Genomic DNA, 21,025 nt, shown 5'->3' on the forward strand with positions numbered 1-21,025 from the left:
GGCAGAGGCACCGCCCCGTCGTCTCCTCGCAGGGGCGCCAGCCGCAGCTGCACGCTGCAGGGACAGAGAGAGACATGCAGGTGAGATGCTGCCTGACCCAGCAGGGCTGCACCAACGGCCAGGATTCTAGAAGCTTCCAAGGGCGGAAAATGCCAGGCTCTCTTCATGGTGGCACTGTTGATGGGAGCCGACATGAAGGCCCTTTCTCGGGCCGAGGCTGACCCTGTTGAAGGCTCCTGGTGGAGGATGTGTGACACGGGTGACACAAGTGAGGCGGAAGGTGCTGGAGCCCAGGCTCAGGCGGAGGCGGCAGGAAGGGAGTGGGCTTTGCTCTGTGCCCAGCCCTGACCAGGTGCTCACGGTCCAGATCCGCTCCAATCCTATGAGAGGTGTTTCTTTGCTCCCTTCTCTCCCTCCCTCCTTCCCTTCCTTCTGGATTTACTCAGCACCTGTCTGTGCCAGGGGCTGAGGTACAAAGGCAGAGCTAGCACCCCAAGACCTCACCGCCCCGTGAGAGCATCACCCAGAAAACAGCTGTGACTGGGGCGGGTGCAGGATGCAGGGGGAGCCCCAAGGGACTCAGGGAAGGTTCTCCAGTGGAGTTAAAGCGGAGCTGGGCCCTGAAGGACGAGGAAGGGCATTCGAGGTGGAGGGAACTGCATGTGCGAAGGCAGGGAGGCAGGACACAGCCCTCCTGGTTTGGGAACTGTGGGAGGGCGATGGAGCCCAGGCCCAGGAAAGCTGCTGGGTGAGGTTGGCGTCCCAGAACTCACTACCTGGACCCTCTGCCTCCTTGACCTCCTTTGCTCCTGGCTGCCTGGCCAGGAAGAGACCCCGCCTACCTGCCCAAAAGGAGGCTTTGAAGCTGGAGAGAGGGATGAGGAAGGAGGGTCAGCTGCTGGGATTGCTTCTCAGGAATCTCCTCCTCCTCCTCCTCCAACACCATGGCAACCAGGCGGCAGCTGGGGAAACACCTGTGAGCTGGGCTGAGTGGAGGGGGAGGTGGGCTGGGGGTAGGGCCCTCTGCTCCCCTCTCTGAGCCTCAGTTTTGGCATCTGGAATATGGGCACCACCACCCAGTTGCTGGCTCCTGTCGACCCAGGTGCCCCAGGAAGCGGAGGCCCAGCTGGACTCAGGAGGGGAAGGCCCGGGAGGGGAGGGCGGGGCCGGGGAGGACCCTGCATTGTCCTGCCACTGGGGGCTCCGCAGGGACGGGGAGTCCCTGAGCGCGTGGCCTGCGCTTCCCACCCAGCAGCTGCCTGGTGCGCCCACTGCACTGTCGCTGCCCAGGAGCCCGGGGAGAGGGAGGCAAGGCCGAGGCACAGACACAGGGATGGTCTCCCCGGGAGCCCTGCAGGGGGAGGTCTAGGGGGTCTGCCCTGCTGGGAACAGGGCCCAGCTGTGCCCAGAACCCGGTCAAAGCCCCAGAAGGAGGGGAAGGAGGGTCTATTTCTTGGGCTGCTGCTCCCATGACAACAAACTGGCCTCAACCCACAGGAACATGTGCTCTCCCCCTTCTGGGGCCAGAACCTGAAATCAGGGCGTCGGGGGCTGTGCTCCCTCAGAGGGCTCCAGGGGAGGGTCCTTCCTGCCTCTTCAGCTTCTGGGGGCTCCTGGCTGCATCCCTTCCATCTTCACGTGGCCCCTCCTCCATCCTCAGGCGACTTCTCCAGTGTGTTCACATGGCCCCGCCCCCTTGTTCACGTGCCCACTATTGCATGTTCATGTAGCCCTGCCCCCTTGCGACCTTGGATGGTCTGTTTCTGGGGTGCCACCTCCCTGGTTGGCTGGCTGCCTGCTCTCACACCTGTCAACAGTCCCTTTGCCAAAGTCCTTCCAGAAAATCGTGTGCATGTGCCATCTCTTTCCTGGTGTGACAGCTGGGATTAAAAGGAGACAGGAGAGCAGTGGCCCATCCAGAGTCCATGCAAGAGGTCCAGAGGGGCCTGTGCAGTCCCTGGAGGCTCCCAAAGGGGCTCCAAACTAGCAGGCGAATGCACCCAATGCACCCCAGTGCATCCAACCCCAGTGCATGGAGCCCTGGGCCAGGCTGGGATCAGGAGCAGGACCCGTTGGCAAGGCTGGTCTCATGTGGAGACTCTGTGCCGAGGCTACATCTCGGGCAGCAGGATGAACCTGCTTCTGGGGCAGCAGGATGGGTCTTAGATAAGGTCTGCAGGCTTCTGGCTCAGGGCGTGGTAGCCCCTGGCCCTGCCTCCACTCCCCCTCAGGAGCCTGTGCACCTGGGACAGAGACTGCCCTAGAGGAGCCCGTGCATCTGGGACAGAGGCCGCCCCATGGAGCCCGTGCACCTGGGACAGAGCCGCCGGATGGCTGAGTGGGCACTTACGTTTGCAGTGTGGGAATCCGTAGTAGCCCGTTTGACAGCGGGTGCACTGCCGACCGATGACGCCAGGCTGGCAAGGGCACTGCCCGCCCTCGGGGCTGCAGTGAGGGCCAGCAGCACCGGCGGGGTGGCACTCACAGGGCAGCGCGCCCTCATGGTAGAGCGCCGCCAGGGACCTGGCGGAGTCCTTACAGAACCCGGAGGCCGTCTGGGGGCTGTGGAGACAAACAGGACTCACACATCCTGGGAGCTGTGACATCCCACCTGCCCTCCCGCTTGCCCACCAGCAGGGTCTTGTGGAGGGACTGTGACTCTGGGGTCTGGGAGAACGTGGGAGAAAGCCCCAGCCCTGCACACACAGCCAGGGACAGCTGCCCCCTGCCCCCCACTCCAGAACACCCCACAAGATCTAAGGCTGGGGGTGGAAAGCTTTGGGGCTGGGGTAACAGGGTGAAAATTTACCTACAGGATGAGTAGTATAAGATGTGGGTTATATCTCAATAAAGCATTACCAAGAACTTACACCTAAGTGTCTAATGATACACTGATCGCAATAATGAGGAGGAGCAGGTGGATCGTCAACATCTATTGAGTGTTGTGTGCCCAGAGCTTTCCCTACCTCTCACTTAACCTCACAGCCACCAGGCTGGCCTACGCCCATTTCACAGATAGGGCAACTGAGGCTCCTAGAGGGTAAGCAACATTCCCCAGGCCACGGAGCTATAGGGTCGCCGAGCAGGCACTCAAATCCACAGCTGCTTGACTTCAGAGTCTTTGCTCTGAGCATTTTATATTCAGGGACTTCTGCCGCCCAGCTGCCTGAGGGACCTGGGTTCCCCAGGAATCCTGTGGGGGCCCAGGCAGGTCTGTGGAGAGACCGGGGCTGACACTCGGGCTGCACCAGGCTCTGGGCATCAGGGAGCAGGAGAGAGGATGGGGGTCTGTCTGGTCTGAGGCTCCTGCTCAGTCAGGTGGCACAGGAGGGTGGGCACTGGGTCCGACACGCCTCCCAGGGGAGGTGCCCGTGGGGTGTCTCAGGAAACAGGGTTGGACCCCAGGAAGCAGCGAGGGGAAGAGAAACTCCTGCGTGACCATGAATCCCCGCTGGGAGGGTGCCTCGTGGAGATCCCCGTTGAGGGTGGGGGTCTTGCCCGGATGTGCATGACAGCACCCATCATAGGACAAGGCGTACAGAGGGCACCCCCTGCCCCAGACCCGGCCTCATGCCTCTTGCTGGGCGCAGAGAGGGGAGGACAGGCCCCGGGGAGCCCCCACCTTCTAGGATGGGAATGTGGGAGAGCCGCATGCCCTCCAGGGCCTTTCCACAAGGAAGTACTCACTCAATATAAAAGCTATTCCCTCCACAGTTGGCGACGAACTCGCGGGACTTGTCCACCGACTGCCGGTGGAGGATCTGGTAGGCGTGGTTCTCCGCGGGCACCAGGAGGATGCGGACCTGCAGGGAGCGTGAGCATGTCCTTGGCTTTCCCGCAACACGGCTCACCTGCCGCTGCTCATCTCTCTGTGCAGGATCAGTGTCCCCTGTCGCTAAGCCCAGACCCACGAGACAGGATTTACGCAGTCACAGAACCCCCACGCCAGCGTGAAGGCTCACTCCGTGATCCGTGCAGGAAACGATGGGGCGGCCAGGCCCCTGGGAGAGCTGCTCAGAGCGGCAGCCTGGACACCGGGCGGGGCGAGAGGCCTGGGGGTAACCGGGGCCTGTCAGGACGCCAGGCCATGGGAGCTATGCCTGGGCACCTCTGGATCCACAGGGGTTGCTGTTCGGTATTTTTTTAAATAAATATATATTTTTTATTGATGTCAGAGAGGAGAAGGAGAGAGAGAAGCATCAATGATGAGAGAAAACCATGGATCGGCTGCTCCTGCACGCCCCACAATGGGGATCGGGCCTGAAATCTGGGCACGTGCCCTGACCTGGAATCGAACCGCGACCTCCTAGTTCATAGGTCGACGCTCAACCACTGAGCAACACTGGCTGGTCCTGTTTTGTATTTTTTAAAGGTGAGCAAACGGAAATGGCAGGACCAATGGGAAAGCCCGAGCCACGGCGTGCCCTAGAGCTTATCCTGCCGTGAGCAACTGCAGCCCGTGTGTAACGTCCTGCTCATTCTCTGCTCCCGAGTGAATGGGACTCGGCCGGTAACCAACGCTGCAGGGGGTTTCAACCGTCTCTGTCGCCTGCTCAGCGACCTGCACTTAGAGACCCCACTGGTCTCATGTCATGCAACTCAACAAACACTTGCCAAGCCCACGGGCCCGGTGTGCCAGGCACCGGGAGACACAATGACTCAGTTCAGGCCCCGTCCCGAGGAAGGCGACCTCCTCCTCAGAGCGGGGCAGGGCCAGGCCTGAGGGCGCAGGGTAGCCCGGCTCCATGGAAGGCCCCGTGGGAAGCCCCTGGGCATCGGCGACTGTGGCTCCAGCAATCCAGGTGATGGGCACAGTGGGGACACCGGGGCTGTGCAGGGCACAGGCCAGGTTTGGGGCATGTAAGGTCTCTGGGATGGAGATGTGCAGCCGATGCTCCCATATTGGGCCTGGAGCTCAGGAGGAAGCGGAGATGAATCCACGGGGGAGGGTGCCCCTCCCATGAGGACCCAACCGAATTGGCAGGTGCAGAGGAGGCTGCACGGAGGGAGATGATGGACAAGGGCTCAGCTCCCACCCAGGGGAGCGCCAACATGTGGGGCCGAAGGGAAGGAGAGATCACGGGAGAGCATTAGAGAAAGCAGGCAGATAAGCAGAGAAGAGAGCCATGGGAGCCCAGGAGGGGAAGTTTCAGGAACAGAGGGGTCTCCCAGCTTCAGAGAGACCAGGCGGAGGGCGAGGGGGGCTGGCGGAGGGTGGAGTGAGGGGGGCTGGCGGAGGGAGAGGGGGGGCTGGTGGAGCACGAGGCTCAGCAGAGCTCGCTCGGGCATATTTTCTTCATATTTGTCCTCTGTTATTCCAGTTTCCCTCGATTTTAATTATCACACACTTTTTTGTTGTTAACAGGTAGCTGTAAGATTTAAACATTTTCCTATAAATATGACTTCATGTCTGGCCGGCGTGGCTCAGTGGTTGAGCATTGACCTATGAATCAGGAGGTCATGTTCAATTCCTGGTCAGGGCACATGCCCGGGTTGTGGGCTGGATCCCCAGTAGGGAGCGTGCAGGAGGCAGCAGATCCATGATTCTCTCTCATCATTGATGCTTCTGTCTCCCTCTCTCTCCCCTCCTCTCTGAAATCAATAAAAATATACTAAAATGTATATCCGTGACCTCAATTCCTTGGAGGAATGGTCGTCATGAGCCAAACACACAGACCCACAGGATGGACGTCATGCGGAGATGGAGCTGGGGACACACACACGCACCAGCACTAAGGACTTTCCTTCCGGAACCTTCACAGTCACAGCCACCTCTGGCTCCCAGACGGTGAACTCAGCCTGGTCTCCGGTGATGGCCTGGTCCTGGCAGCCCAGCACGTGGGGACAGAAGGAGGCACGGAAGACGCCTGGGCAGAGAGGGGTCCTGTCACGCCCTGCAAGGCCCTGGGAGACCAGGGGCAGCAGCGGAGCTCCCGCTGCTCACCTGGCCAGCGCCGCCCTCCATCCACAGACACCTCCACGGGGAACGCCGGGTGTGCTGGCTGGTAGAAGTGGATGACGATGACGTAGCGGCCGGGGCGTGGCACGCGTCCTCTCAGGGTCACTTGGCTCTAGGAGGAAAAGGAGAAAAACAAACTCCTCGAGCTGTAGAGCGATGAGCAATCAGAATCGCAGGAAGTTCCAGGTTAAAACCAAAGTGAGCAGGGGTTTGCCGAGGGAAGTGAACGCCTCCACCGGGACGTTGCAGCCGCTTCCCCTGCGTCAGCCGAGAGCAGCTGGCCTGCGGAGGTGCCACCTCGATGGGATGGGGGGGGGATTTGGTGGTCACGTTGGGAAACTGTGTGGCAGCTTTTGCCAAAGTGGAACATATAACTAACTGACAGTTTCAGGTCTTAATGCCCGCCAACAGGATGCACAGCATGCTTGTCAAACGGCTGCACAGAACGTTCTCAGCGTTCAGTCACTATGGTAACAACCAGGTCATGAGGAGCCAGTGTGGCTCAGTGGTTGAGTGTCGACCTAGGAACCAGGAGGTCCCGGGTTCCGTTCCCAGTCAGGACACATACCTGGGTTGCAGGCTCGATCCCCAGTGTGGGGCGTGCAGGAGGCCGCTGATCAGTGATTCTCTCTCCCCATTGATGTTTCTCTCTCTCCCCCTCTCCCTTCTTCTCTCTCTCAAAAAAAAAAAAGTCACTAAGAACATTAAAAAAACAACAATAGCCAACACAACAATAGTGTCTGGTGTGACTGCCCTGTCTTGAACCATAAACACAGTATAAGTCAAATAATAGAACTGCATCTTATTGCTCACATTGCATAATAAGGTTGCATTTGATTGGTTAATTCTTGGAACCAGAAATCCTTATTATACAAGTATAGGCACCTGATTTTTTAAAAAAGTCACTTTGGAGCAAAGAGGGTAGATAATTACTACTACTATTATTTTTTTGTAAATCAACCAAAATTACACCTATCTCTGTCAGACTGAATCTTCTGGTGTGCCGCGGGATTTGAGCAGTTAGTTGTGTGCCATGAGATGAGCAGGTGGGAAATGGCTGCTCGAGAAGACTAACCAAGACGTGTTTACCGAGAATATCCTTCCTGCAAATTGTGCTTGTGCAGCTGGTGATACAAGAACGTTGTCAGCCACCGTCGCTGTCCTAAAAGTGCCTGCATTCCAGCTTGGGGGACATAATGAGCCTGACAGTGTCAGACAGCAAAGAACCGTGAAAATATGAGGTACCACAAGATGGGCCATGAACTTGCTCACTGCCTCAGGCGGAGAAGCAGGAGGGACAGAGAGATCGGAGGGGTGGCATGGACAGGATCCATCAGACGCCTTGCGCCTGGAACCTCCACAGCTGAGATCAGAGGCTCGCCAACTGCAGGGGCATCTGAACTCCTGGGGAGGGTTGTGAAAACACAGATCCCTCCAAAGACTCAAAGTCCGTAGCTCTGAGATGGGGCTGATGAATCTGCATTTCTTTCTTTTTTTAAAAAAAAAATATTTTAATTGATTCAGAGAGGAAGGGAGAGAGAGATAGAAACATCAATGAGAGAGAATCATGGATCGGCTGCCTCCTGCACAGCCCTCACTGAGAATCCAGCCCACAACCCGGGCATGTGCCCTGACCGGGAATGGAACTGTGACCTCCTGGTTCATAGGTCAACACTCAGCCACTGAGTCACGCCGGCCGAATCTGCATTTCTATCACGTTCCCAGGTGGCACGGATGCCGCTGGGTCAGGGCCACACACTTTGAGAACCACTCGCTTCGAAACAACACACTTGGGAGAGGAGGGTGTCCTACCTGCGGTGCCTCCATGGTGATGCCAGTAACCACATCAGTGGAAGGAGAAGGATCCTGGGGCGGGAGAGGGGGAGGCCCCCCAGGTGGGGCATCCAAAATCAGTGCTGCTGGAGGAGTTTCGGGGGACACGGAGAGGCACGTGGCCCTGAAAAGGAGGGTATTTTAAATCTCGTATTAAAGAGAACCCCAAAGGAGAACTGCCCGTTGGTGAAGATACAGACTCTGAGCATAAGCTGTGGGGACCAAAGGGCACTCCAGCCGCCCAATCAAAACAATGAGCCAAAACAGAAAGACAAAGCTTCATGCTGAGGGAGAGAACCGACAGACACTCACTTCCCTTCGAGATGAAAACTGTTAAGTGAGATCAACGCAGCGAACATTATTATTCACCTCTACCCGCCAAGGTGACATAAAACTGTGGAGCCCAGAGAACTACCCCAGTCACCCCCTAGGCACAGCCAGATCTCACCGCCCGGCTCCAGTCCTGCTGTGGCACAGCTTGCATGACTGTCTATAAATTATGTTTGAATCTACATCCAAACAACTCTGCCAAAACCCTATAAGCTGTCGTTAGCAAACCTCATAACACCGTGGTGAGGCGGGTCACTGCTTTCATGGCTTTTTAAGTGAAGAGCCTCAGACACAGGATTGAAGGATTAGGACAGAGTGAGTCCGCAGGGTTCAGAACAGAACTCAGGTACCGGCCATGGGGCTGGGCTCATTGCCCCAGCCACTGGCTCGGCCTCCTGCTCTTACAGGGCTCTGCACAGACTCCTGCGGTCAGTGAGCTAGCTGGTTGTCTGTCTGTCACACTCACCACCTTGACCTGCGGGCACTTCTGCAGCAGGAAGTCGCAACCTTACAGGCACGACAGTATCACGCTGAGCACACACAGGGATAGAGGGAGCACACACAGGCACACAGGGAGCACACACAGGGAGCCCACACAGGGAGCACACACAGGGAGCCCACACAGGGAGCACACACAGGGAGCCCACACAGGGAGCACACACAGGGAGCCCACACAGGGAGCACACACAGGGAGCCCACACAGGGAGCACACACAGGGAGCCCACACAGGGAGCACACACAGGGAGCCCACACAGGGAGCACACACAGGGAGCCCACACAGGGAGCACACACAGGGAGCCCACACAGGGAGCACACACAGGGAGCCCACACAGGGAGCACACACAGGGAGCCCACACAGGGAGCACACACAGGGAGCCCACACAGGGAGCACACACAGGGAGCCCACACAGGGAGCACACACAGGGAGCCCACACAGGGAGCACACACAGGGAGCCCACACAGGGAGCACACACAGGGAGCCCACACAGGGAGCACACACAGGGAGCCCACACAGGGAGCACACACAGGGAGCCCACACAGGGAGCACACACAGGGAGCCCACACAGGGAGCACACACAGGGAGCCCACACAGGGAGCACACACAGGGAGCCCACACAGGGAGCACACACAGGGAGCCCACACAGGGAGCACACACAGGGAGCCCACACAGGGAGCACACACAGGGAGCCCACACAGGGAGCACACACAGGGAGCCCACACAGGGAGCACACACAGGGAGCCCACACAGGGAGCACACACAGGGAGCCCACACAGGGAGCACACACAGGGAGCCCACACAGGGAGCACACACAGGGAGCCCACACAGGGAGCACACACAGGGAGCCCACACAGGGAGCACACACAGGGAGCCCACACAGGGAGCACACACAGGGAGCCCACACAGGGAGCACACACAGGGAGCCCACACAGGGAGCACACACAGGGAGCCCACACAGGGAGCACACACAGGGAGCCCACACAGGGAGCACACACAGGGAGCCCACACAGGGAGCACACACAGGGAGCCCACACAGGGAGCACACACAGGGAGCCCACACAGGGAGCACACACAGGGAGCCCACACAGGGAGCACACACAGGGAGCCCACACAGGGAGCACACACAGGGAGCCCACACAGGGAGCACACACAGGGAGCCCACACAGGGAGCACACACAGGGAGCCCACACAGGGAGCACACACAGGGAGCCCACACAGGGAGCACACACAGGGAGCCCACACAGGGAGCACACACAGGGAGCCCACACAGGGAGCACACACAGGGAGCCCACACAGGGAGCACACACAGGGAGCCCACACAGGGAGCACACACAGGGAGCCCACACAGGGAGCACACACAGGGAGCCCACACAGGGAGCACACACAGGGAGCCCACACAGGGAGCACACACAGGGAGCCCACACAGGGAGCACACACAGGGAGCCCACACAGGGAGCACACACAGGGAGCCCACACAGGGAGCACACACAGGGAGCCCACACAGGGAGCACACACAGGGAGCCCACACAGGGAGCACACACAGGGAGCCCACACAGGGAGCACACACAGGGAGCCCACACAGGGAGCACACACAGGGAGCCCACACAGGGAGCACACACAGGGAGCCCACACAGGGAGCACACACAGGGAGCCCACACAGGGAGCACACACAGGGAGCCCACACAGGGAGCACACACAGGGAGCCCACACAGGGAGCACACACAGGGAGCCCACACAGGGAGCACACACAGGGAGCCCACACAGGGAGCACACACAGGGAGCCCACACAGGGAGCACACACAGGGAGCCCACACAGGGAGCACACACAGGGAGCCCACACAGGGAGCACACACAGGGAGCCCACACAGGGAGCACACACAGGGAGCCCACACAGGGAGCACACACAGGGAGCCCACACAGGGAGCACACACAGGGAGCCCACACAGGGAGCACACACAGGGAGCCCACACAGGGAGCACACACAGGGAGCCCACACAGGGAGCACACACAGGGAGCCCACACAGGGAGCACACACAGGGAGCCCACACAGGGAGCACACACAGGGAGCCCACACAGGGAGCACACACAGGGAGCCCACACAGGGAGCACACACAGGGAGCCCACACAGGGAGCACACACAGGGAGCCCACACAGGGAGCACACACAGGGAGCCCACACAGGGAGCACACACAGGGAGCCCACACAGGGAGCACACACAGGGAGCCCACACAGGGAGCACACACAGGGAGCCCACACAGGGAGCACACACAGGGAGCCCACACAGGGAGCACACACAGGGAGCCCACACAGGGAGCACACACAGGGAGCCCACACAGGGAGCACACACAGGGAGCCCACACAGGGAGCACACACAGGGAGCCCACACAGGGAGCACACACAGGGAGCCCACACAGGGAGCACACACAGGGAGCCCACACAGGGAGCACACACAGGGAGCCCACACAGGGAGCACACACAGGGAGCCCACACAGGGAGCACACACAGGGAGCCCACACAGGGAGCACACACAGGGAGCCCACACAGGGAGCACACACAGGGAGCCCACACAGGGAGCACACACAGGGAGCCCACACAGGGAGCACACACAGGGAGCCCACACAGGGAGCACACACAGGGAGCCCACACAGGGAGCACACACAGGGAGCCCACACAGGGAGCACACACAGGGAGCCCACACAGGGAGCACACACAGGGAGCCCACACAGGGAGCACACACAGGGAGCCCACACAGGGAGCACACACAGGGAGCCCACACAGGGAGCACACACAGGGAGCCCACACAGGGAGCACACACAGGGAGCCCACACAGGGAGCACACACAGGGAGCCCACACAGGGAGCACACACAGGGAGCCCACACAGGGAGCACACACAGGGAGCCCACACAGGGAGCACACACAGGGAGCCCACACAGGGAGCACACACAGGGAGCCCACACAGGGAGCACACACAGGGAGCCCACACAGGGAGCACACACAGGGAGCCCACACAGGGAGCACACACAGGGAGCCCACACAGGGAGCACACACAGGGAGCCCACACAGGGAGCACACACAGGGAGCCCACACAGGGAGCACACACAGGGAGCCCACACAGGGAGCACACACAGGGAGCCCACACAGGGAGCACACACAGGGAGCCCACACAGGGAGCACACACAGGGAGCCCACACAGGGAGCACACACAGGGAGCCCACACAGGGAGCACACACAGGGAGCCCACACAGGGAGCACACACAGGGAGCCCACACAGGGAGCACACACAGGGAGCCCACACAGGGAGCACACACAGGGAGCCCACACAGGGAGCACACACAGGGAGCCCACACAGGGAGCACACACAGGGAGCCCACACAGGGAGCACACACAGGGAGCCCACACAGGGAGCACACACAGGGAGCCCACACAGGGAGCACACACAGGGAGCCCACACAGGGAGCACACACAGGGAGCCCACACAGGGAGCACACACAGGGAGCCCACACAGGGAGCACACACAGGGAGCCCACACAGGGAGCACACACAGGGAGCCCACACAGGGAGCACACACAGGGAGCCCACACAGGGAGCACACACAGGGAGCCCACACAGGGAGCACACACAGGGAGCCCACACAGGGAGCACACACAGGGAGCCCACACAGGGAGCACACACAGGGAGCCCACACAGGGAGCACACACAGGGAGCCCACACAGGGAGCACACACAGGGAGCCCACACAGGGAGCACACACAGGGAGCCCACACAGGGAGCACACACAGGGAGCCCACACAGGGAGCACACACAGGGAGCCCACACAGGGAGCACACACAGGGAGCCCACACAGGGAGCACACACAGGGAGCCCACACAGGGAGCACACACAGGGAGCCCACACAGGGAGCACACACAGGGAGCCCACACAGGGAGCACACACAGGGAGCCCACACAGGGAGCACACACAGGGAGCCCACACAGGGAGCACACACAGGGAGCCCACACAGGGAGCACACACAGGGAGCCCACACAGGGAGCACACACAGGGAGCCCACACAGGGAGCACACACAGGGAGCCCACACAGGGAGCACACACAGGGAGCCCACACAGGGAGCACACACAGGGAGCCCACACAGGGAGCACACACAGGGAGCCCACACAGGGAGCACACACAGGGAGCCCACACAGGGAGCACACACAGGGAGCCCACACAGGGAGCACACACAGGGAGCCCACACAGGGAGCACACACAGGGAGCCCACACAGGGAGCACACACAGGGAGCCCACACAGGGAGCACACACAGGGAGCCCACACAGGGAGCACACACAGGGAGCCCACACAGGGAGCACACACAGGGAGCCCACACAGGGAGCACACACAGGGAGCCCACACAGGGAGCACACACAGGGAGCCCACACAGGGAGCACACACAGGGAGCCCACACAGGGAGCACACACAGGGAGCCCACACAGGGAGCACACACAGGGAGCCCACACAGGGAGCACACACAGGGAGCCCACACAGGGAGCACACACAGGGAGCCCACACAGGGAGCACACACAGGGAGCCCACACAGGGAGCACACACAGGGAGCCCACACAGGGAGCACACACAGGGAGCCCACACAGGGAGCACACACAGGGAGCCCACACAGGGAGCACACACAGGGAGCCCACACAGGGAGCACACACAGGGAGCCCACACAGGGAGCACACACAGGGAGCCCACACAGGGAGCACACACAGGGAGCACACACAGGGACAGAGGGAGAAAGCGCGTTACCTTTGGTTCGCCAATGGCCCGTAACTGGCGATGCATCTCACTTGAGGTTTCAAATATTCCGTTGAGAATTCTTCGATGGGAATGATACAAATCTGATGCTGTCGGGCAAACACAGTGCAAAGAGGTATGTTGCAGTTACCAGCAAAACCATGGCAAGGTCAAGTGCAGGCTTTAAAAAGGCTGTTAGGGCCCAGGCACCGTGGCTCTGTGACCCAGGCGGCCACCGTTCGGTTCCTGGTCAGGGCACATGCCCGGGTTGTGGGCTTGATCCCCAGTAGGGGGCGCACAGGAGGCAGCCAATCAATGATTCTCTCTCCCTCTCCCTTCCTCTCTGAAATCAATAGAAATATATTTTTAAGAATAAAAATAATAAAAAAGCCTTTGGGTAAAGAATTCATCCAGAGAAATTATCGTTGTTACTTTAAAGTAGTAAAAAGTGCACGATGGGACTCCTACAGCATCATGTGCAACTAATCCTTTCTGGGCTTGCTCAAGGTCACGAACGAACGTGCCCTGGAACAATGATATAAAGGGACAAGGTCGTGTCGAGAGGCGGGGGGCGTGGTGGGCATCCAGGAGCCTGCTACGCCAGCGCCCAGCGAGGGCCGCTCCTGCTGCAAACAATCCTGCTTCACAGAGGATGACTCAGACTTCGGCACAGGGGGCTTTCGCTGAAGGAACTGTCTCCAGAGCTAGTTTTGAGTCACAAAAAACTCAGTTTTTAACTTACCAACATACTCCAGCTTAGATCAACACTGTATTGCCAGCTTGATCATAAAGCTGTTCAGTAGCAACGATTTTTATTGAACATCTGCTACTTGTGAGGCACTGAGACTGGGGGATCCTGCAAGACAGACAACATCCCTGCCCTCAGGAGCTTATATTCTCAGGCAGGACACTGGACTATTTCAAAAGGGCAAACGTATGTGTCAAAAGGAAGATACAGCCCCGGCCAGCGGCTCAGTCAGCTGGAGCATCGTCCCAACACCAAAAAGGTCACGGGTTTGATTCCGGGTCAGAGCACATACGTAGGTTGAGGGTTGGATCCTCGTAGGGGTACGTACAGGAGGCAATCGATCGATGTTTCTCTCTCACATTGATGTTTCTCTCTCTCTCTCTCCCTAAAAACGTTAATAAACATATCCTCTGGCAAGGATTAAAAAAAGATGAAGATTCAGCCCCATCCCAACTTCCAAAGATGAAGAGGTTAAGAGTCAATTGGATTGTTACGCTTAAAAAGAGATTTGTAATTTTAAAAAGAAGGTCTTAAGTGATTATATACTTTAGAATAATTTTTAAAAACTGAATCCCAGGTGCTTCTTTAAAGAAAGCGCCAAGGCTTTACTACGGTCGAGCAGGCATCTTGAAAACGCAGGAGGCGGGCACGGCCGCGGGCTCCCGGGTGTGCGTGCTGGATGTTAGCCGCCCCAGGAAGTGCTTCACACTTTGGACTTTTCCGTCCCCTGAGACCTTCATGTAAATCTGGCCGCTCCCTCCCAGCGCAGGCCTCACTGCCTGTTTGTCAAACCCTCACACGTCAGCTGTGCTACTGACAGGTGGACATGCGTACATTTAACCTGCAACGCTGCCATTGTCAGTCTTAACATTACACTCAAGTTAACAGAGTCACGCTCTTTGTGAAATAGAGTAGCAATCACCTGGGGCCGTGGTCGGCAAACTGCGGCTCGTGAGCCACATGCGGCTCTTTGGCCCCTTGAGTGTGGCTCTCCCTAAGCCTTAGGAGTACCCTAATTAAGTTCATAACAATGTACCTACCTATATAGTTTAAGTTTAAGAAATTTGGCTCTCAAAAGAAATTTCAATCATTGTACTGTTGATATTTGGCTCTGTTGACTAATGAGTTTGCCGACCACTGGTCTGGGGGTAATACCAGATGATTCCAACCTTTGAAACTCTGAAGGAATTTGCCAAGATGCCAATAGACGTAATAAAACAGTAAAATGAGGAAGAATAGACACAGTCACTAATGCATTCCTCCACACCAGCGATACTAATAAGCGAGGAAATGGTACAAGCGTCATTTCATTCACAACAGTAACAATGAGTACAAATTAATGAAATGAGGTTTTGTGAGATGTGCTCATATGTGATGATCAAACTTGACCGAGTGTTCTAAAAATGGCTCAAACAAAGGAGAGGCCAGATTTCTAGTTGGAAGAATAAACATCATACAACTGGCCATACTTCACAGGGCTAATGTTATAGATGTAAAAAAAAAAAACAGCCACATTTTTAATAAGCTTATTTTTAAGAGCATAGATATCAACCAAATGCTTCTAAAACCCAATGGGGCCCTAGCTGGTGTGGCTCAGTGGGTAAAGCGTCAGCCCACAGACTAAAGGGTCCTGGGTTCGATTCTGGTCAAGGGCACGTACCTCGGTTGCAGGCTAGATTCCTGGCCCTGGTCTGGGTGCATGCAGGAGGCAACCAACTGATGTGTCTCTCTCACACTCGCTCTGAAAATCAATGGAAAAATATCCTCGGGGGAGGATTCACACCACACACACAACACACACACACACACACACAAATGAAATAAGCCCCACGGGCATACATACCAGGAGGAGCCGGGCGCTGCGGACTCTGAGCCGGACGTCCGCGTCAGCAAGCAGCTCGTAGGTGGCCAGGCGGCCCCGGCCGTCGGTCAGGGCGCTCCGGCACAGGACGCTGCAGGAGGAGACAGTTGGCTCAGCCGACTCCCTGGCCCCTCCCTGGGCGCCTTCCTGCAGGTGGCTGGTAGCCCCACGGGCATACATACCAGGAGGAGCCGGGCGCTGCGGACTCTGAGCCGGACGTCCGCGTCAGCAAGCAGCTCGTAGGTGGCCAGGCGGCCCCGGCCGTCGGTCAGGGCGCTCCGGCACAGGACGCTGCAGGAGGAGACAGTTGGCTCAGCCGACTCCCTGGCCCCTCCCTGGGCGCCTTCCTGCAGGTGGCTGGTGGCTCTTCAGGCTCTGCTGTCGATGGCCTGGTGGCCAGCCGAGAACTCCCCTGCACTGAGCTGAGCGTGAAGGATGCAGCCCAGCTGGGAAGGGCCTCCCCACGGCTGAGCTGACCCTCAGGCTGAACGCCCTGCTCACCTTCTCCATGGGAACGAGGTGTAGCTGTTGGACGACAGCCCAGGGCCGGTACTGTCTGCCTTTAAGGCACAGCCTCTGCAAGAGTCGCCCACGTCCTCGTACTGGTGGCCATGGTGCTGCCCACTGGCCCCGCCACCACCTCCCACGGCCTGAGGGAGCGTGGAGGTGTGCCCAATGCCCTGAGGCACCCAGAGCCTCTGGAAGCCCAGGCGGCTCCTCCTCCTGCCCCATTTCTACCAGCGCCTTCCCTCCGTCCCATCAGGCCAAGTCCAGGAACACTGAAAAGGTCTGGTTTTGCCTTGGCCAGTTTTGCCCAGTGGTTACAGTTAGCCCGTGGGCCCAAGGTCCAGGTTCCATTCCAGTCACAGGCACGTACCTCGGGTGCGATGTGATCCCCTACTCCAGTCAGGGTGCACGCAGGAGGCAACCAACCCATGGGTCTCTCTCACATTGATGTCTCTCTCTCTCTCCCTCTCCCTCTCCCTCTCCCTCTCCCTCTCTCTCCCTTCTCCTCCCTCTCTTTACTTTCTCTCAAAAGCCAATGGAAAAAAATATCCTTGGGTGAGAATTAGAAATTTAACAAATAAATAAATAAATAAATAAATAAAGGGTCACAGTTTTGAACCAAGAATACATTGTAATGGTGGAACCCATAACCGAAGTGTTTTTTGAGGAATGCTTCTGACTTCAGACTCTAGCAAATTTCCTTCTTCTTTTTTAAATATATTTTTATTGCTTTCAGAGAAGAAAAGAGAGAGACATCAGTGAGAGGCTGCATTTAACAAAATAAATAAATAAATAAATAAAGGGTCACAGTTTTGAACCAAGAATACATTGTAATGGTGGAACCCATAACCGAAGTGTTTTTTGAGGAATGCTTCTGACTTCAGACTCTAGCAAATTTCCTTCTTCTTTTTTAAATATATTTTTATTGCTTTCAGAGAAGAAAAGAGAGAGACATCAGTGAGAGGCTGCCTCCTGCCTGCCCCACACTGGGTATCTAACCCACAACCCATGCTTGTGGCCTGACTGGGAGTTGAACCATGATCTCTTGGTTCATAGGTTGACGCTCCACCACTGAGCCATGGGCCGGGCTCTGCAGCAATTTTTCTATCTTCGAATATAATTTGGAACGAGTGACACCCTGAAACAATGACCATCTCTGGGAAACACAGGGTGGGGCAAAAGTAGGCTTACAGTTACTCATGCAGAAAATGATACAATAAACAGTAACACAAGCATGAAGTCTGTGTTTTGCGTACTCACAATGGTAAACCTACGTTTGCCCAACCCTGTATTTGAAATAATTTATGCAATGACTTTTGGGGTGAGGGCTAAAATGAGATGGTGTATAAAGGATCAACACAGTTTGTGGCATATTTAGCAACTCAATGAACAGTCATTCTCTCTTCCTTTCTGTTCACGTGCATGGAGGTGTGCGTGGGGGTCGTGTGCGTGGGGGTCGAGTGCGTGGAGGTGTGCGTGTGGGTGGTGTGCGTGCGGGTCGCGTGCGTGTGGGTCGCGTGCGTGGAGGTGTGCGTGTGGGTCGCGTGCGTGGAGGTGTGCGTGCGTGTCCACTAAATGCCGTCTTCTTGGATTCCAGCAGAATTCTGGAAGTAAATATATTCAGTCGTCTGCTTAGGTTTAGATTTGGCCTTATCTTTCCAAGACTAGACTAACAGAAATACCTGGATTGGTTGAATCGTGAGTGACCGCCTCTCTTAGCAGATTCATCACAGCTCTATTTTGAAAAATGGCGCCCCCACCAGAACCCCTGCTCTCCTGCTGGGATCTTGTTAACGACATGGAAGTCGCTGGAGTGAGGCTGGCAAGGGTCCCGACCTCAGCAGGAGATGCTGCAATGCTGAAGGGCTGACGTTTGAAATAGGTATTTCTGGGTTAAATGTTGTCCAATTGCACCTCTTTGGACTGTGGTCTATGTAGCCTGTTCATTGGCCACGTAGCAGGCAAGCAGAGAAGGGAACTATTTTAGCCAGAGAATCAATACCATGAGCCTCCGGGAGTGGCCGAACACAGCAACAGGGACTCCCAGTCCATGCAACACTGTGTTGGGCCTGACCGGGGGCCTGCGGGTGGGCACGCGGGTGCTGGCCTGTCCACGGCCAGAAGCACCTGCAGAGGGTCTCACGGCTCTTCCCCCCACGTGTCGTCCAGACAGAGGCCGTGAGTTGGTGCTAGGGAACCCCGGGAGGCGCCCTCTCTTCCTGGGCTTTGAACTCACTCCTCTGCTGGGTCTGGGTAGTCGCAGCCTCGCCCGGAGTGACTCAGAGCTGCCAGGCCTTCGGGAAGCTGCCTGTGGCTCTTGACCATCCCTACTCTGTGTCCTGTGGGGGAGGGACCGGCCCTGTGCCTGGAGGGAGCGCTGAGCTGGAGGGCGGGCGGGACAGACAGGGCATGAAGGAGCCTGGCCCCAGGCCCTATGGCCCAGTCACTGGGATTCCTGGGGTGACCCACCCACCGGGAGTGTACATTCCAGTGGTTGCTGACATCACCTGGAGAGGAAACTGTTTTCCGATCATGGAAGAACATTCCGGGGGACTTTCTTTGCCCATCTGGTGCCCCTATTACAAATCCAAATGCGATTATTTATATTCTTTGGTTTTTAAGTCATCAGCCCAGAGAAAGGGGTGGACTGGATTTTTTTTTTTAAGATTTTTAAAAGGAGGAAGCCTTCATTGCTTATTTGCGAGGCTGGCTGAGAGTGTGATGTGAACTCAGTGACCTCTCATCAAGTCTCATAAAAGTTTCCACCCGAAGCTGCTCAAAGCAACTCTTTCCACAAGTTCTTTCATTTGCGAAACAGGGAGCGCGTCCAGCTCCCAGGGCATCCCGGGTTGGACAAAGGCAACAGGGAAGCAGAGGCAGCAGAAGGTTCCAGGCTCGGCCCTGAGCTGGGTGGTCCGTGCCGCTCCCACCTGCTGCCTCCGACTCCCAGGGCCTCGGTGAGCGTCCTGGGGAACCCCTGGCACTGGCTCTCCATGTGCAGCCAGCTCTGCTCAGCTGCCTCTGTTTGTTCTGAAATGTTACGCCAAGGAAACAACTTTTTTTTTAATCCTCACCCGAGGATATGTTTCCATTGATTTTTAGGGAGAATGGGAGAGAGAGGGAGAGACAGAGAGAAGCATGGATGTGGGAGAACCACATGGATTGGTTGCCTCCTGTGTGAGCCCCAACCAGGGCCCGGGCTGGGGAGGAGCCTGCAACCAGGGCATGTGCCCTTGAGCGGAATCAAACCCGGAACCCTTGTTCCGCAGGCCGATGCTCTATCCACTGAGCCAAACCAGCTGGAAGGAAAGAGCTGTTAGTAAATCCTGGTCAGAGCTCTTGGAAAGTGGAACATCAGGGCGAAACATTAAAATCCTCTGTCCCGTCATTTTCCTCCCGACGATCATCCAACATGCATGACCTCCACCTCTGAAGGGCACTGGGAGGGCAGGCGAGATGGACGCCTTTCCCAGCGCCACACCCTGCTCTCTGCGAGCACTTCCCTGGGCACACAGGGGGCGCCAGCGAGGACAATATAGAGGTTATGTTGCTTCCTGGGAACCTGCGCCAACATCAACATGGAAAGTACAACCGTTTTTCAAGAAACTGCGGCGCTTTCCAGGCACTGCCGACGAGAAGCCTGCCGGCCCCCACGCTGCGAGGTGACGTTCGATCACGTAACCAAGAGCAGCCTCACAAAGGAACCACTTTCCATCCCGATGAAAACCAAAGTCCCTCAGCTGACCTCCCGCCGGCCCCGCTAGAGGAACCCCCGGGCAGGCCTGATACCTGTGCTGGCAGCTGTAGATGGTCACCTGGCCGGCCAGGCCCGGCCCCGGGCTCCCCACGTGCACATCGGCCACAGACATCTGCTCTGCCTCCGTGGAATACTCGACCACGACCACGTAGCTGCCGGCCCACGGGACCCGCAGCGGCAGGTGCAGTTCCACCTGTCGGAGGGCCAAGCGGACGGGGAGATGAGCCGGTGTGCTTACAAGGCAGCCGAGAAACAGGGCTGCGCAGACCATGGAAATCGGTTTCCATGGCATCACTGCCAGGCACGGGGGCCTGCAGGGCGGGCTGCTCGGTTAGAGAGGAAACCCAATGAACAGCACAGCACCATCGATTCCCTTCCGTTCAGGTTTATGGGCACCTGGTACTTTTATTTCCTAAATCTGCAACCCTGCATGCAGGGGCTTCTACGCTTTCTACTCATCTCTTCGCCTGTGTCTCAAGGTAAGAGACACTCCACAGCTTGAAGTGGGAAGAAATTTCCCAGTGGGAGGTAAGAGGAATGGAAGTGGGCCTGGAGGCTTTTAACTGATGTTGGTTAGAAAAGAAAAGTTAAATTATATGGATGCAAATCATCTAAAGCGACGCACACACCCTACACCCCACTGGGTGTGCGGCAGCCCCAGCCGCAGCAGAGAACTTGGCGCACGCACTGCCACGGAGCCTGCGAGGCGTCCTTCTAGGACCCGGACCTGGGGAGCACTGGGGCCGGGGGTTTTCAGCAGACACG

The 21,025-nt window shown here is 57.6% G+C and overlaps 1 protein-coding gene across 1 annotated transcript in view; it reads right to left on the reverse strand.

The window, feature by feature from the left end:
- Position 1: 1 nt before the first annotated feature.
- The window catches only part of LOC102256520 (laminin subunit alpha-3), a gene marked incomplete at both ends in the record, with an annotated part of 60,811 nt that continues 39,787 nt past the window's right edge, over positions 2–21,025 (reverse strand). Inside the window, 9 exons of the mRNA XM_005874316.1 lie at positions 2–54; positions 2,351–2,562; positions 3,688–3,803; positions 5,728–5,867; positions 5,945–6,071; positions 7,772–7,916; positions 13,400–13,497; positions 16,179–16,287; positions 20,293–20,453. Coding sequence (XP_005874378.1) covers positions 2–54; positions 2,351–2,562; positions 3,688–3,803; positions 5,728–5,867; positions 5,945–6,071; positions 7,772–7,916; positions 13,400–13,497; positions 16,179–16,287; positions 20,293–20,453 — 1,161 coding nt within the window. The remainder of the gene's footprint in view (positions 55–2,350; positions 2,563–3,687; positions 3,804–5,727; positions 5,868–5,944; positions 6,072–7,771; positions 7,917–13,399; positions 13,498–16,178; positions 16,288–20,292; positions 20,454–21,025) is intronic.

The sequence above is a fragment of the Myotis brandtii genome, unplaced genomic scaffold (assembly GCF_000412655.1).
Source record: "Myotis brandtii unplaced genomic scaffold, ASM41265v1 scaffold433, whole genome shotgun sequence".
NCBI lineage: Eukaryota > Metazoa > Chordata > Mammalia > Chiroptera > Vespertilionidae > Myotis > Myotis brandtii.